The sequence below is a fragment of the Neltuma alba genome, unplaced genomic scaffold, assembly GCF_004799145.2.
Source record: "Neltuma alba isolate B1F8T4 unplaced genomic scaffold, ASM479914v2 tig00012836_pilon, whole genome shotgun sequence".
NCBI lineage: Eukaryota > Viridiplantae > Streptophyta > Magnoliopsida > Fabales > Fabaceae > Neltuma > Neltuma alba.
Window position 1 is genome coordinate 384,400 of NW_021637225.1, and position 15,994 is coordinate 400,393.

General features: G+C 39.0%; 2 protein-coding genes across 2 annotated transcripts; both read right to left on the minus strand.

Annotated features, from left to right (window-relative positions):
• Positions 1-3,208: 3,208 nt before the first annotated feature.
• On the minus strand, positions 3,209-5,817 carry LOC114731560 (ferredoxin--NADP reductase, leaf isozyme 1, chloroplastic). The gene is made up of 9 exons (XM_028918766.1): positions 5,581-5,817; positions 5,224-5,470; positions 5,009-5,142; positions 4,771-4,849; positions 4,594-4,685; positions 4,408-4,485; positions 3,955-4,017; positions 3,619-3,853; positions 3,209-3,451 (listed from the first exon to the last, which is right to left on the minus strand). The coding sequence occupies exons 1-9, from the start codon at positions 5,683-5,685 to the stop codon at positions 3,384-3,386; spliced, it is 1,101 nt and encodes a 366-aa protein (XP_028774599.1). The 5' UTR covers positions 5,686-5,817; the 3' UTR covers positions 3,209-3,383.
• Positions 5,818-7,997: 2,180 nt separating this feature from the next.
• Positions 7,998-10,748, minus strand: LOC114731563 (uncharacterized). Its single transcript, XM_028918767.1, has one exon. It carries the CDS (start codon positions 10,304-10,306, stop codon positions 8,309-8,311), a length of 1,998 nt encoding a protein of 665 aa, XP_028774600.1. The 5' UTR covers positions 10,307-10,748; the 3' UTR covers positions 7,998-8,308.
• Positions 10,749-15,994: the final 5,246 nt, after the last annotated feature.

The following is a 15,994-nucleotide window of genomic DNA, read 5'->3' on the forward strand; positions in this document are numbered from 1 at the left end:
AATAAAAAAACTAATTGATAAAAATTTTGCGCACACAAAAACTACGCACCCCCACACTACAGTTTAAAAAAAAAAAAAAGAGGAATGCTAATAAAACATTTACCATGTGTCAAATTAAAATTAAAAACTGTCAGCGTATATAATTATCCTTAACAAATTATGATAGGATTAAAAAGAATACGGGATACATTCAAGCCATAGATAAGTAAGCCAAAAAAAGAAAAAGAAAAAGATAAGTAGCTATAAATCAGAAAGCTAAAAGTATTTTTTTTAACTCAGAAAAAAATCAAAATTAGAAAAAATTATGAAAATACTATAACATCTAACTTTCTGATATCTTGCAAATAAATTAATAATATCATTTAAATTTCTCAAATCATTGTAACGTTTTAAAATTGTCTAATTTTTGTCTCGTTACAACGGTTTTATTTTAAAAAAATGATTACTGCTACTTTTAATTTCTGAAATTTAGTCTTATTTTCACTTTAATACTTAAAATTTAAAATCATTTTACTTCTAGTTCCTTAAATTTAAAATTAATAATTTTAGTCATTAAAAATTGATTTCATTTTAGTTTTGATTCTTAAGACAAAAACACTATTTTTTTGGTAAAAAACAAAAAAATTATTTTAAATACTAAAAATTTTTAAACAGATCAAAATAAAATCAAGTTTCAAGAAGTAAAATTATCGGTTTTAAATTTTAGTGATTAAAATCTAAATAAAGTCAAATTTTATGGATTAAAAAAAAGAACAAGATTAAATAGAGTCAAGATGGTATTAACCCAATAAAAAAAAAGTAGTCCATGAGAATCAGAATCATGGATTTGAGATTTTTTATAAAACTTCATTTAGATATTTAGAAAAAATATTATGATGCAGTAATTTGGGAGACATTGTTAAGCTCCAAAGTTATTTAAAAAATGATTACTTAAATGGGTTAATTCGCTCAATTCATGAATCCATTCACACTGTCCCATGATGCACAGTAATTTCCCTTTCATAACTGAATAAACCAAAGTTATATACATATATATATATATATATGTATATATATGTTATATGTATATCATCTCCTTTTCCTCCCCCTGAAACATGAATATCCCTTGACTTTTTAACATGTACTGCTAAATAAAACCTAATTATTGTTTCTTTATTTATTCATCATTGATATTGATGCTGGGCACAATCCCGACCATAAACTGTGAACATTCGAGCGCGCATGATTAAAAAACAGAATATAAATGCGGATATCAATATTGTGATTAGAAACTGGAGTTTATAAAAATGATCAGATATGAATATTAATTTATATTTTGAGGCTTGAAATTTAGAAATTAACGTATACAAAATACCTTCTAAATATCCCATCACATTTAATGGATACGAATTGGATCCACATTGAATCACTTGGATCAAGGGGCTCTCAAAAAACAAGTTCACAGTGACATGAGGCTAACCAACGTGGTAAAAATAATTAATGGGGTTGAGTCCAACAAAAAGAGTTAAGAAAAATACTCACATTTGGTGTGATGAAAGGATTGTCTTAAATATGAGGATATTTATGCGTAGCCAAAAAAAAAAACTAATGTGATGAAAATAGGATATGTTCAGCCAACTGGTATTGATCCCAATGAAAAAGATCACGGCCACTTAAGTACGAAATTTCAAATTCATGCAAATGTGAAAACCATTATGTTTGGACCCCAACTTGACTCTCATTTAAATTAGGGTATGTTTGGATCTCCGTTTTGAGATCCAAACGTGCCTTGGAAATTGTAATAAGCCAGTTAAGAGCGTTCTGAGCTAAACTCATTGTTTGGATAGGTAGCTTTTCAACCTGACTTCTGAAAAAAAGCACCTTATTTCTGAACGCTCCCATATGCAACTTTTCCACCGTTTCAAATGCATATTACCGTTATATTAATGAATATTTCTCTCACCTATCTACCGAACCCAGGTGCCTTTCTCTAATATATATTCAAGAACATATTCAAGAATATATTCAAGAATATAATTGAAAATGCGATTCCTCCTTCACTGTCGCACCTTGATCGGTCAGTTCCCCACCTTCGGCGACGGCCAGCTCAACTCCGGCAACTACCAAGTGGGACCCCTTTTGACCTAACCCTCTCCTTTTCTTTTTTCTATTGGAAAGAATGGTTTTGCCTTTCGACTTGCGTATTACATTTTACCGCCTGTTCCTTTCTCTACCATTTTTTTAATCTTTTATAAGCCACCTCAGCTCGTCCACTTGGTTCCATATGAGCATATTTAACAGAGTTAGGGACATGTCAGCATATTTAACAGTGTTAAAGGTGACACCAAGTCCTTTTAAAAATATAAGGACTAACGTTTTAAACGAAGCAAACTTAAAGGACAAAACTAGAGGTTACAAACTTCAGGGACCAAAACCAAAATGAATGGAAAGTGTAAGAACTAATCATTGTATTAACCCTTTAATTAATTATCTAAAATGTGTTTTTAAATTTGTCTTGGTAACAAATATTTTTATCTTATAATCTCACAAATAAACTATTTTTATTTTATCATAATAATTTTAGATATTTTTTAACAATTATCATATTAAAAATATCAAACACTACTATTTAATAAAGTATATGTCCTTTTTAGTCATTTTACAACTGAACTAACTTTTTTACTCATCCAAACAACTTTTAACTTTTCCAACTGACTTTTTAAAAGTACCTATCCAAACATACCATAACTGACTTTTACTCTAACTTCAGTTACAAAAGTCAGTTGGACTAGAAGTCAGTTTTGCCCAACGCCAATCCAAACATACCCTTAGTTGGTGTCCAATACGATTTAGGAATCCCAACTGAAACACTTCACTCAAAGGCTTCCTTTTAAGGTACTTTGCAATCCTACAAACTAACTATCTGTTTCACTTAATTTAGAACGGGTGCGTGATGTTGTTCTTACCGTTGGCTTATTGAGTAATTACGACCACGACCTCTTCTTCTATGAACATGAAGAATTTAAGCCATGCCATCTTGAACTTCTCACAATCTGGGAGACAAAAAGGGATCTCTGGCTACTTGCTAATTTCCAATTCAAGAAAAAGGAAGTTTCGCACTTGACAAATTTCCCATTAAATTTACACAACAAGTTCAACTTCAGTGAAATATGATATATTAACTTGATTAATGTTTGGTAAAGGAAGCTGGCTTCATCTAGATTTTGCATAGAGTCCTAAAAAAAGTATTACTCCATGTATTGCAATGAGGTTGATCCACTATAGGAAGTCAGAATATCATGGAAGAAAAATCACAGAGGCCTCATTTATCTACAGAATGCAGGAGAAATGATAGAATGACCGCTTCACAAATACGACCACAGATCTCTTACTGAACAGAGAAATTAATAGACTTCCACGTTCCATTGCTCTGCTTTCTTCAACTGCCTCTTGTACTCAGTCCAGTCAATACCTGCACATTATAACAAGCACAACTCGATCAGCAAAGTTTCTGTCCAATTGTCAAGTAGCAGGTGGCCTTAGTAGGTACCAGGCAGGGTTTCAAGTATTTTTGTGCCTCTCAAATTAGGCAAAGGCCAAATTGGCAGTTTAATTTGAATGAAGGAAATTGTTTCTTACCATCTCTAGCAGCCAAGGAGACCATGATGTCATCAATTCCCTTTTCCATTCCCTTCAACCCACACATATAGACGAAAGTATTGTCTTTCTTGAGCAATTCCCATAACTCTTCTGCATATTGAGCCATTCTGGTCTGGATGTACATCTTCTCTCCTTTGTCATTTGTTTGCTCTCTGCTCACAGCAAAGTCAAGCCTGAAGTTGTCAGGAGCTTTCTCCTTCATCTTCTCAAATTCCTGTCCCACGCAGACAGCATTTTATGAGTCAGTGAGTGGGAAAATCTTATCAGTCCCCTCCATTCCTGAGAGCATAAGAGGGAAGGTTTTCATAGTATCACCTCCTTGTAAAGCAGTGAGCTGCTTGTAGGGACACCCAAAAAGAGCCATGCCAAGCCATTGAACTACAAATATGTGCCAAACTCAGTTAGGATAAAAGGAAGTCACTTGGACAATTCACCTAATATACTAAAGTTAATTTAATTTCTAATGTAGAATTCATTTTGTCTTCCTTCTGGTGATCTCATTTGCTTTACCAACTATTGTCTTAACAGCCATGAGAAATATCATTTATCATAATTACAGTGAATACTAAACAGACAATTCCATATTGATTCTGCAAGGACGGATCAAATGAATCTCTAGCAGTAGTCTTTGCAAAATCACTTGAATTGACGTTATCGTTGCCTAGTTATTGTAGCAAAGGATACAACTACACAAAACTGCTATAATGGAATGATATGAAACGCGCCTAATTCAAAAAGGATGTATTAATCTTTCTTTGGTACACTTACTTTGTAATCATCATGCTTCTCGAAGAACATTTTCCATAAAAATGAACGGAATGGGGCAATTCCAGTTCCAGTTGCCAACTACAAAGAAAGTTTCTTTAGTCACAACAAAAATCAAAACAACCATAACCGCACAAAAAATTCAAACGCGTCCTATTCTTTTCTGAAGTAAATCATGAGACGAGATACCATTACGATGGTGGCATTAGGATCTTTAGGCATAAGCATTTCTTTCCCAACAGGGCCAGTGATCTTCACTTCAGCTCCAGGCTTCAGATCACCTATCACAGAAATCTTTTTGAGACCAGACATTATAGCTAAAATTCCTTCTAAGCTGCATAAGTACTAGAACTATTCCATACTTACACAAGAAATTTGAGCACACCCCTTTGACGAGTTCTCCATTTTCATTAGTGTATACAAGCCGTTTCACACACAGAGAAACCTGTATGAAACGATATCACACATTAAATTAATGAATTTGAAGCGTCACATAGGCAATAAATAAATTGTGGGAATGTAAAGTCACAGTGAAATCTTGAACACAACAACAACAGGACGAAAAAATAACATGATTTTGCCTAAGGCGAAATTCAGAACTCACAGTTTTGGAGTCACCAAAGTCACCAAGGGCACTGCTGGCAATGGAATACAACCTAAGCTTGTGAGGCTTGCCATTCTTGTCAATGCCATCTGGTATGACTCCGATTGACTGTCCTTCTCTGTATGGAACCTCTCCTGAGACAGAATTATACACAGACAACATGAGCGTGAGCTTAGTGGATTAATAATAGGAATGAGTAAGGAGAAGAGCAGAACCCTCGGTGCTGAAGACCATGTGCCATGTCTCTCCAGGAGCATCATCCCCAGTGATCTTAGTGTTGAGCAAGCACCTCCCAGTGTAAGGATTCTTGGGTTTGAACTTGTTCACCACCACTCCTTCTTCCTGTTTCTTCGATTCCTTCTCTACCTTAGCAGCAGGCGCCTCTGTCTCTGTTGTGGTCACTTGGGCTCTGATAGAAACTACTTTCCTACTGCTATACACATCCCTGTACTGGAATGCAACCTGAGAAAGCACAACGCACACGGTTAGATTCGTAATCATCCCATAATTACGGGGAAAACAAATGCAGTGCTAGAATTAGATGATCGCTGAAACATGTATAATATGGATACCCTCTTGAATACTAGTCTGTCAGGGGAGACAATGGAGGTTCTGGTGGAAAGAGAGGCGGACTTGGACGATGGAAAGGAGAGCGAAGCAGTTACCCCAGAAGCCATGCTTTGGAGAGGGAGGGTGAGAAGAATTTGATAAATGAAAGAGATGATATTTAGCTGACCTGGTGAAATATGTAAAACGAGGGAGAAGAGAAGAGAGGGAGCAGTGTTTGTCTGATTGCAGTTGCGATCAGAGGATTATAAGATTGGGTGGATGAGATTTGGAAGGGAATGCAGTGGTTCATGTGAGGATAAGGTGTCGACTGTAGAGCGATGTATGTGACTCTCGACTCTTCAAGGGCAACTGCCTGCGTGATTTTCTTTTTTCTTTTTTCTTTTTTCGGATTTGAGATGGAAATTTACCCTGGTAGACCCGAATTTCTCAGTATTCTCTTCACAATATCTCTTTTTGGGCCAACAGTATTCTCTGTTTTATTGGGTTATCGAGGACGGATGCAATCCTCATATTCCAAATATCCAAATATCAGTGATTAGTGTGATCGAGAGGGCCATTTTCATCAACAGATTCTCCAGGCAACAGGTACCACTAGATTCACGCTTCAAGTGGTATCTTGATTCCTTCCCACGCTCGGGCAATACATAAAGAAAGCCAATCCATTCTTCATTTCTGCCAGAACTTGTGATTTTTTCCGAACAGGAAATTATATATTTTGCTTATTTATGAAATTCCCACCACAATTTCATTGAAAGATCAAATTCTATTGCCCCGTGTAACAGCTCTTTTTTTTTTGGGGGGGGGGGGTTGGTTAACAATTGGTGGCAATTATGAGACTTCCCTCGTGCTGAAAATTGAGTTGTATGAACGACGACAAGGAGTAAGCCCGGTCCAAAATCACAATCGATTGGGCTCAAGAATTTGAGCATTGGATGTAAAGCTGGGCTTTGAAGTTTGAACGAAGTGAAATCCATGTTTAAATTTTGGTTCATTTGTTAATCAATCTCACTGAGTCTGCTCCTTGTTTTGTCATGCTTTGCCTGAAAATAGTTTTTTTTAAATGAATATGCGTAGAGGGGGAGGGGAAGGAGTCGTACAAGTGGTCAACGGTTTGATTTCCTTTCAGAAACAATCATGAATACAGATTAACACAGGCTGTGTTGGGGCCTTGGAGGTGCTGTTTGGCTTCAAAGACGTGGGAGCGGCTACTGGCTTTCTATTTTCTCGACTTCATTATTGCTTTTGGCCAATACTCACCCCCACGAAGATGATTGGTGCAAAATTACCAAAATTTGTGTTGGAGTCTGATAAACCACATCACGGCCAACCTTCGTATATACCCTTCTGTCTTGCCGATCAATACTTGTCAGACAATTGAAACTACTCCTTGCTTGCCAAGAACGGCGAATTGATAGTCATTATCTCGCCATTAACACCGTTACACGGATATATAGTCTTCCTTGGATTGGATAGTACAGCAATGAAATCATTTTAGGTCTGTAATATTTTGTTGCTGTTGCGCCTAATTTTGCCTCTAGCTTTTTGATATATTCCATCAGCATTCGTAGTTCCCAAGCGAATCAAAACATGCCACCAAGATGCTTTATAGCAGAATTTTGAGAACTGAAATTGACATGCCTCTGTTAGAGATGTATCGCAAATGTATTTCCAATTCTATATAGCCTGGGAAAGTAATCTGCTTTACTATGATGGAGTTCTAGTTTCTCGGAGGTAGTGGTTATCTAAAGTCTAAACCATTGACATGCGGGGTCCTTAACTCCTTGGTTCCACTTTCAAAGGAGGAGTCAATCGCGACGCTAGTATAGTACTGCACAACGGAGCTGAGCATCCCCTGAAAAGGAGCAACCCCGGGCAATTTACTGGTGCACAACGGGTTATTTTGAAAAGCATTAGAAAACTTTGCTCGGGATGACCACAATCCAGAACCAAACCCCTCGCCAACAGAATTTGTACATTCATTCTGAACGCTCTTTTGTCCCTGGCGCGGCGCAGAGTATCATTCAAGAGTTTAGAAACGAAAAGTTGAAACGCCAGAGCCGTCAACTCATCTTTTTTAGAACAATAACTCATGATTCGCCCCTTGGGGAATGTCTTCAACATATGAGATAAAACATAAGAGTAGGGTCATTGATGAGCAGAACAGTTGTGGGTCTACAATCTGTCCCAGCAAATTCCACATCACTTCCAAAAAGAGTTGTGTCATGTTCAACACTTTTATACTCAAAGCTACAATATTCTATGCCAGGCAAATTCCAAATATACTGACAGTAGTTAGTCAAATCTGTTATTAGTCAGGATTTATCAATGGTAACAAATCTCTTGGGTTTTGACACCCCCCTCCCAAAAAAAAAACCTTGTGTCACAAGTTATCACAACAGGATGCAGTTGCTAAACGTACCCAAAGTGCCATGTCTATTAATAGGCACCCCTATTTTGTTTTGGATAGATATCATCGCCTTACTTCAAAGTCATTGTCCTTGTGATAACAAATCCTCACTAATGAGTAACCAAAACAGAAACCGCTACTAATTACACTGAAAACTACGCGATTCTTTAAAATTTGGCACAAATTCTGTTACGACGGTAGAAAATACATAAGAAGAATTGAAGAATGCATTTGACTGTATATACACTCCCGAGAATGATAGAAAAGAAACGAATGAATGAAAACCTCTACAGGGACAAGAATAAACTTGAGTATTGACGAGATCAATGGAATCCTCTGGAACCTCTAGACTGGTAAAGCTCCAACCTACTCCTGGCTTCTTGCAACAACGCCTCGATTGTTTCATCCTGCGTCAAGGAGGATTGCTTGTATGTCCATTCCAGCACCGCCAGTACCTCAGCCTCGGCGAGTTCTTCACTGTCTGGGACATGAATTGCAATGTAGCAGAGCAAAACTACTGCTGAAATCTGGACGACATGTTGTTCTCCAAAATACACAAGTTGCACCAAATGTTTTGCCCCACCGGCGCATATTATCGCCTTGGAGTGATCCAGGTGAAGGTAGTTCTCGGAGCAGGCAAATTTGGTGAGGGCTATGCATGCCTCTCTTGATACCTCTGCATCTCTTTCATCCAAAAGTCGCACTAAAGGAGCAATCATCCATGTCTCCGTTGCTCTGAATGTCCTCGCTAAATTCCCAATGGCTTTCATGCAAGGAATCAACAGGTCTGAATCTGCCTTCTCTATGATTTTAAGCACTTGATCGACGACTGCTTTGCATGCAGGAGAGTTAGGCTTGAACGCAGATCTTCTCAGATCAGCATCTTTCTCTGCCACTGCCGTAATCTCCATCACTGCCATGGCAGAATTGTACTGCACATCTTCACGTCCTTTCTCAAGGAGTACTGCAAAGCACAGGAGAGCCCTTGATTCTGTGATGCTACGACAAATGGGTGAGTTACCCTTGGCTAGGTGCCACAGCGCTCTTGCTGCCATTGCTTTCATATTGGCCTTAGTCTCGGGGCTCTCTAGTTCCCTTCCCTTCATGTTTATCCCCGAGTGTGAATAGCTTGGCTGATGATGCGGTTGATGATTTTGCTTCCCGTTACTCTGACCATTGCTCTTGGGTTGACTGGCTTGGGAGTTCTGATTCCCTGCGTTTCCTTCATTAGGCTTGGGAGTAGCATTCATTGCCATAGTACTTGTGATCACTCTATGCAGCTGGGAAGCTGTTCCATTACCCAACGGATGCGCTATCCGACTCTGAATCTGATTCTCGTCGTCTTCGTTGGACTTTTTGGCATTGATGCTATTTAAATTAGAATTAGGATTACTACTTGCCATCACAAGCGCGTGGATTGATGTGGGTTTGATGCGATCAATGGCGTACTTACTGTGTTCTTGAACTGTTTCGAATGCAAGATGGCTGACGAGCAATCGGATTATATTGTGCTGAACAAAGAGATCTTGGCATTTGGGATAATTCGCCGCCAGCTCCGATACAGCCCAGGCCACCACAGTTTGCACTTTCATGGGACCATCTTTAAGGATTTTCGCAAACACAGAGCATATTCCGGCGTGAAGCAGGTGCTCTACGCTCTCGGGGTCACGACCCAGCAGCCCAATTGCTCTCGCAGCATTCTCCTGACCTTCCATCTTACCCTCTTTGAGCAATTTCAACAACGGTCCGACCCCACCTTCCTCGATTATCAACTTCCCGTATCGATCGTTGTCCCTAGCAAGTGACACCAGCGAAGCCGCCGCATCAGATCGCTCCTCCAGAGAACCCGTGTAAAGTGTCGCCACCTGCTCCCATATGAGATACAGATTCGGTTCGTTCGCGGCGATCGGAGGAAGACCCAGATACTCGTCGCCGCGATCCTCCGCCGGGGCGGACACACGAAGGAGCCACGACACGTCTCCGATTGAGTTCTCGAGGTGGGTAGACATCTTGCGAAAAGCGGCGGCGGGTATGATGGTGAACACGCGCTTCACCAGGCCATTGGCGCGGCATTTGAGAATCAAGGAGTGGGCTTTGGTGAGGACCTGTTCGGTTTCTTCGATGATCCGCCGCGTAGGACGTTCGTAGAGATCGGAGCTGGCTCTCGCGGCCTGCCGGAGAAGCCCCGCGAGTCTCTCAGACTTGTATTTGAGCTCCGCGCATTCGTGCCTGAAGGAAGCGCTAGCCTCATCGGCAGATTTGATTACTTGGTCGGCTAGCTGGATGGGTTTTGCTAAGATTTGCTTCACAGAGTCCGCCATGGCTGGTAACAGGTTGCCAAGTTTTTTTTTTGATTGAGGGAACGATGGGATAAAGAAGGAAAGGAAGAAAAGCCCCCCTCAGCCTTCAAATTTGGCGGTGATGGAGGGGGATGATGGGACGAAGAGAAAAGGATTGGGAGAATCAGAGGATGGATGGGACGGGATGGTGGGGCTTGAGTGTCTGGGCGCTTAGCTGCAGCTTCAGAAAGAATCTGTCACGGTGGACGGAATTTACAAGGTCAAACGCGCTTCCTTCTTCGTGGCTAGCCTTGGCCCTGTTGGGTCGTTGTTGAAATTTGACGACTTTTGAAAGTTGTTGAATCGAACAACGCATGTTTATTTGTGTAGAAATGTGAAGACTCGATTCTGGGTCGCTTTTCACTTTTTCTGTTTGCCCCTCTGCACTGTAGAATCGCTTTTCCTTCCATTCGTACGTCCAAGGATTTCAATGGACACTCCTTTCGTTTCCATTCATAATTACTCACGCAACCAAGTCTACTTATGTATTTTAGATCTCTTGTGTGCTTATATTGTAGACTGTGAACGGATGGAAAGACTTAGTTCTCATGTTTAAAATTCTCTATTCATAGCCCTCCCCAGATTAACTTGTTTTTCCACAATCCTTGGAGCATCAAGGACAAACTAAAACAAAAAAGGTTAGATTTTCATATTTGAATCTGCTCTGAATAGACCAGATTATTTGATTGAATATTAAAGAATATTTCAATCAAATTTTTAAGTAAAATTATGATATGTTTGATTTAGTTCAACTTTCAGATTAAATATATATTAGGGATGTATATAATTAATTTTGCATTGAAATTCATGTTCATAAACTTATTAATTAAAAAATATTTAAATATTTGAATTTAAATTAGAACTGATGAATTTAATGAATATTTTACCTTCCCAAAATATTCCTAACTAAAATTATAAATACCCGGCGCCTGCTTCTTGTTTATGTCTATAATTCTAGCAAAGTCAATCAATTACCTTTTATTAGATGTACAAACAGAGACACAGAGTTAGTATTTGAAATTGTAAAAACTTGTAATAATAAAATTTACTTGGTCAACCTTTCCGTTGTATCAAAAAAAGATATTTAGTCGACTCTAAATTCATGAATTTTTACTTACTCAAACAAAGAATTTGACTCGAATCTAAATACTCTCTAATTCAAACACAACACCAGTGTTTGGATTTAATTTACATTTAATTTACTTATATATTATTAACATTAAAACATTAAGACGTCATTTGGTATGGAACTCGAATAAGAATGAGCACGGGGGAAACGAAACGAGAACAAAACTTCCTTGGGAAGCTGTCAATATATTATTAACATTAATTAGAACTGCACATCTTGGAAATAATAATATTTGGCAAGCTGTCATTAACAATATTAAGTATTGAGATCAACAAAGATACAGTTTGTTCTGATGATATTAACAATGAATCCAATCTAATGAGCATAACATATGAAGAAGTTGGCTGAAAGTTGATATAACCAGTAACAAATAAGGAGGATCAGAGCCAGCTAATCTGGGGTTAAGAGGAGTCGTTTTCCCAGATCTGGTCCAAAAGCGCGATCTTTTTATTTTTATTTTTAATTCTTAATTACTTATTATAACTCAGCATCGATGATTTATTATTTTTACCTGGAGAGTCTGGAATTTTGCTTACAATGTGTTTGGAAAGCTCCTTAGCTGGGCTCAGCTCGCATCTCATATCTTCCCACGTAAAGAATTGGTTTTCAGACAATACCACAGAGAAGTAGTTGTGATGGATGTGGGCCAATGATAATAGACAACACAACAGCTGGCGGCGGAATAAAAGAATAGCAAACCGACAATAATTGGAGAGCTTTAGTAGATTTTGGGGCCTTAATTTAAAGTAGTATATATGAATATTATACAGTAACATGGTAATCACCACCACAAGGGAGAGCCTAAGATGCTGCAAGCTGGCAATTTAGTTGTGGGTGTGTGCGGTTGTTTGGAAGAGACTGATGCTTATTTATTTGCTTTTCTTGATTTCCTCCTAAGTCATAACTCGATGATTTCCTTCCATGAGAGTGGCCCCCACCAACTCACCCAGCAGGACTCAAGTTCGGTGACTCGTGTGTGTGTGTGTTACACTCGTTCTGTTTACCATCTATTATAAAGATATTTTGTAACTAATCTAAGTCGTATAGATCAATGTAATTAGTCAATATCGATATACAAAACATTGTTATCCTTCCGAATTCAACCTTCATTAAATTATGTTGGCTCTTTTCACATACAATATATTACTTCCGGTTGTATTTATAATATCAGGTTTGTAGACTATAAAAAAAATCTTATAATTAAAACTGGAAGAGTATATCTGAGGGGACACATAATAAAGATTTTTAACTTGTGGATCATACCCTCAGACAACAGGAGCAAAGAGAATAGAGGTGATTAATAATGTGCTCGAATTTTAATTAAATTAAATTGATGGGTAAAGATAATGATAAATGACATAGGGAGCAAGGCCCATTAGATGGGATGAAGAGGCAGGTGAAGTACTTGAGGAGTGGAGAGGCACAGGGAAAGAGGCAGAAGGCGGAATTGTGGCGAAGGGTTGATTGGATCTGCACGTCAATGAAGCATCCTGCTTTTGGACTCTCCTCTGTTTCCATATATGTAAACCTGCGTACCATTACTGTCAGTCCAATTCAAGCACCCACCTCACTCTCTGATTTTCACATCCGCATATGACTTGTCGCTACCCCAGTAATATATATTGTCAAATACTCTCCATAGATATCATCATAAACTTTTGCCTCATTACTTTTAATTAGCTGTCTTTAGATTTAACGCGACTTTGGGGGCCTTTGTTAATGATAATCAATATCCGACTCGCTTTCTATATATAATGATCGGTTGCACTTTTATTACGTATGGTATGAGTTTGGTTTGAATCAACATAGGGCCACAAGAGGATTCATTTGTACTCCAACGCTAACTTTTTGCAGCGCTGTGCTCCGCATTCTAATTAATCACGTTCCAGCGGTTCATTTTATGCTGATCTCAGGACCAAAGAGGCAGCCTGGTTTTCTTTACATCCCTCATTGGGTCATACCAGGAATCTTCTTACTTTATTTATCACATAGTATGTATGTCGTGGATGGAAAACATAAGAGTAGAATATTTTTCAAACTCACTCCTAAATATAAAATTTATTCTTTTAAAATAAGTCATTTCTGATTTTTAAAGCCCCCCTGTTATCAGTGGGCGGTACAATGTGTGCGGAGTCCCTGTTTTTTTGCTCTCTTTGGAGGCCGAAAATGTAAGGTGTCCTTCTGAGGATGGTAGAGACTTTTAAGAACTCGCGGAGAATATCATTGACTACTACTTAATCCGGCTTCGTCCCAACCCAGTTGTCACTGCTGCGTACCTCTCTAATATCTTGTCTAAGCAACACCGGGATTAATGACACGGCACGAAACTGCTCCTTGTTTGTTTGTTTGTTCGTTCGTTCTTAGGCAAAAACTAATCACAAGGTGTTACCCTTTCCAACTATTGATTTTCATTATTTCTCGAAAAGAAGAAATTAACATGTGATTTATGATAAGTCATCGTTTACGGCAGTACTTTTGAGATTCGCGTCCTACAAATACTACGAATGTGGATCGGGCACAACAAAGTACGCAGTCGTGCAACAGAGGAGAGGAGGAAGAAACAAGGAAGGGAAAGTTAGTATGTTTACAATGAAGTTAAAGTAGGAGGCATGGTTATTGGGCATCAGTAAGCAGGCAGTTTCAGGTGCCTGAAAGGACGAGCTCCGATCGTTTCCCCGCCCTGCTTGATCCTGCGGGGTTGACGGTGGGCCAGGGCCCAACAGTATGGACTGAGCCATTGTTTCTTGCTGGGCCATGCTACTTGAAAGTGAAAGACCCGATATTGGAAAACTCGGGTACAGATGCGGAATCAACAATTCAGGAGTGGCGGAGGACGGAGGTACTAACGGAATCATAATGACTTTTAGATGGTCCTATTATGTTCCCCATTTTGACGAGTGGGACTTGTCCAATTCAGCAGTTGGCCCTTTCTACTTTGATTAGGCTATTTGGGAAGGAGAATGTGGGGTGTTTACCGATATAAATATTCATTTTGGTTCTAAATTTAAAACTTATTTTTTTTATTAATCTATTTTGTCGTCATTTGGGATTGTAAGTGTTATTCTCATAATAAGCTCCCGAGTTCAATATAAATTACTTCTAATTATTTTAGTTAAAGAATTGGTGAGATGGATAAAATTGCTTAAGAATTGCATAGGCTTTAATCCTGATCACTGATTTTAATTAGAAAGAACTGAAAATGGAGATGCGGGAGCGTTGGAATGTTGAGAATGAAGAGGGGGAAGGGGGTAAAATTTGAGGAAATAAATGGGACGAGGAAGGGACAAGAGAGGCGGCGGTGGGGACGTCGCGGAATATGGGCAGATTGTGAGTTTGGGGCACAATCATGAGCTTCTAGAAGCCAATGGGACGCCTCCAGCAATATAGCTGACAGAATCATTGGCCTCTTCTGCCCCCTTATCTTCTCCAGCCCCTCCCTCACCAGTATACCCTTCTCTCTCTCTCTCTCTCTTCTATGATTGCCTCCCTCCCTTCATTAGACTATTATTTTGATCCATTTAAAACTGATGTGGACCTGTTTTAACGAATCCCTTTCCGTGATATTTTAAGGCTCACGACGCACGTAGTGCGACGCGGCCCATCTTCTTCCAGAAGAATGGCATCAGTAGTCCTTACTTTCAGTGCTCGCTGAAAAGTCTCCCCCCACCATCCCTCCCTCCCTCTCGCTCTCTCTCTCTGCACATATCCATTAATCAACGAACGAGTTTACTGGTATCAGATTCTTTTGGACCCCAAACATGACTATTCTGCTCCGTCCACATAAACTGAGCAAATTCATAAAGAAGACGCAACTGCGCAAAACCAGAAGCGCAACAATTTGACGCTGACGAAGCATTTATATGAAATGAAATTTGTTGCTGGTAGGAATATATATATATATATATATTACTTTGATTATTTTTAATTCTCATCCTCCCCTGTATCAGATAATGTTATGGGGCTTGCTCACATGACTGAGAAACCAAAAGATTCTGTAAGTGGTGGAGAAGCATGGAAGCGAATTGAAAGCTGATGAGTTAGATAGTTAATTACTATCTGCCCTTCAAAAATTCATAAACATCCCCCGCCGCCCAAGTCAGTGTCCAAGGTCATATAGATCTGCTCTTTTCTTTTGAGTTCTAGCCATGCACTCCTGGCTGAGATGCTCTTCCTTCTCGGCCCCCCCTTCCATTCGTTTTTATTCTCATTTCCCCGTCACACTTACTTAATTACCCTCTCGATATCAAAGTTGCTTGCTGGCTTTCCCTTGGCAGCCATCGACACCGCCACCATGTGGCCGTGTCGCTGCTTGCGAGTGTTTTCCTTTTGGTTGGCTGCTTCACTTGGAAGGCTGCCATAAAATATCGAGGGACGTCCTCTGGAATTTTAATAAAACATTAGTTATTTTTTGGACAATTCACCCATGAAAATTGTGGCTGCTGGAACAAGTGTTTGCCTCGAAAATTAATCAAATTATTCAAAACAAATAATAATGTTTTAGTCAAATATTATATAATTGTGCCATGTATAATCTAAACTAT

Excerpts from the sequence above, each read along its gene's own strand:
- LOC114731560 (XM_028918766.1), bottom strand. The coding sequence starts at position 5,685 with ATGGCTTCTGGGGTAACTGCTTCGCTCTCCTTTCCATCGTCCAAGTCC. Across the intron at positions 4,850-5,008 it reads ACTTTGGTGACTCCAAAACT|GTTTCTCTGTGTGTGAAACG; the intron begins GTGAGTTCTGAA and ends CGTTTCATACAG. Across the intron at positions 4,686-4,770 it reads GGTGTGCTCAAATTTCTTGT|GTGATCTGAAGCCTGGAGCT; the intron begins GTAAGTATGGAA and ends TTTCTGTGATAG.
- LOC114731563 (XM_028918767.1), bottom strand. The coding sequence starts at position 10,306 with ATGGCGGACTCTGTGAAGCAAATCTTAGCAAAACCCATCCAGCTAGCC.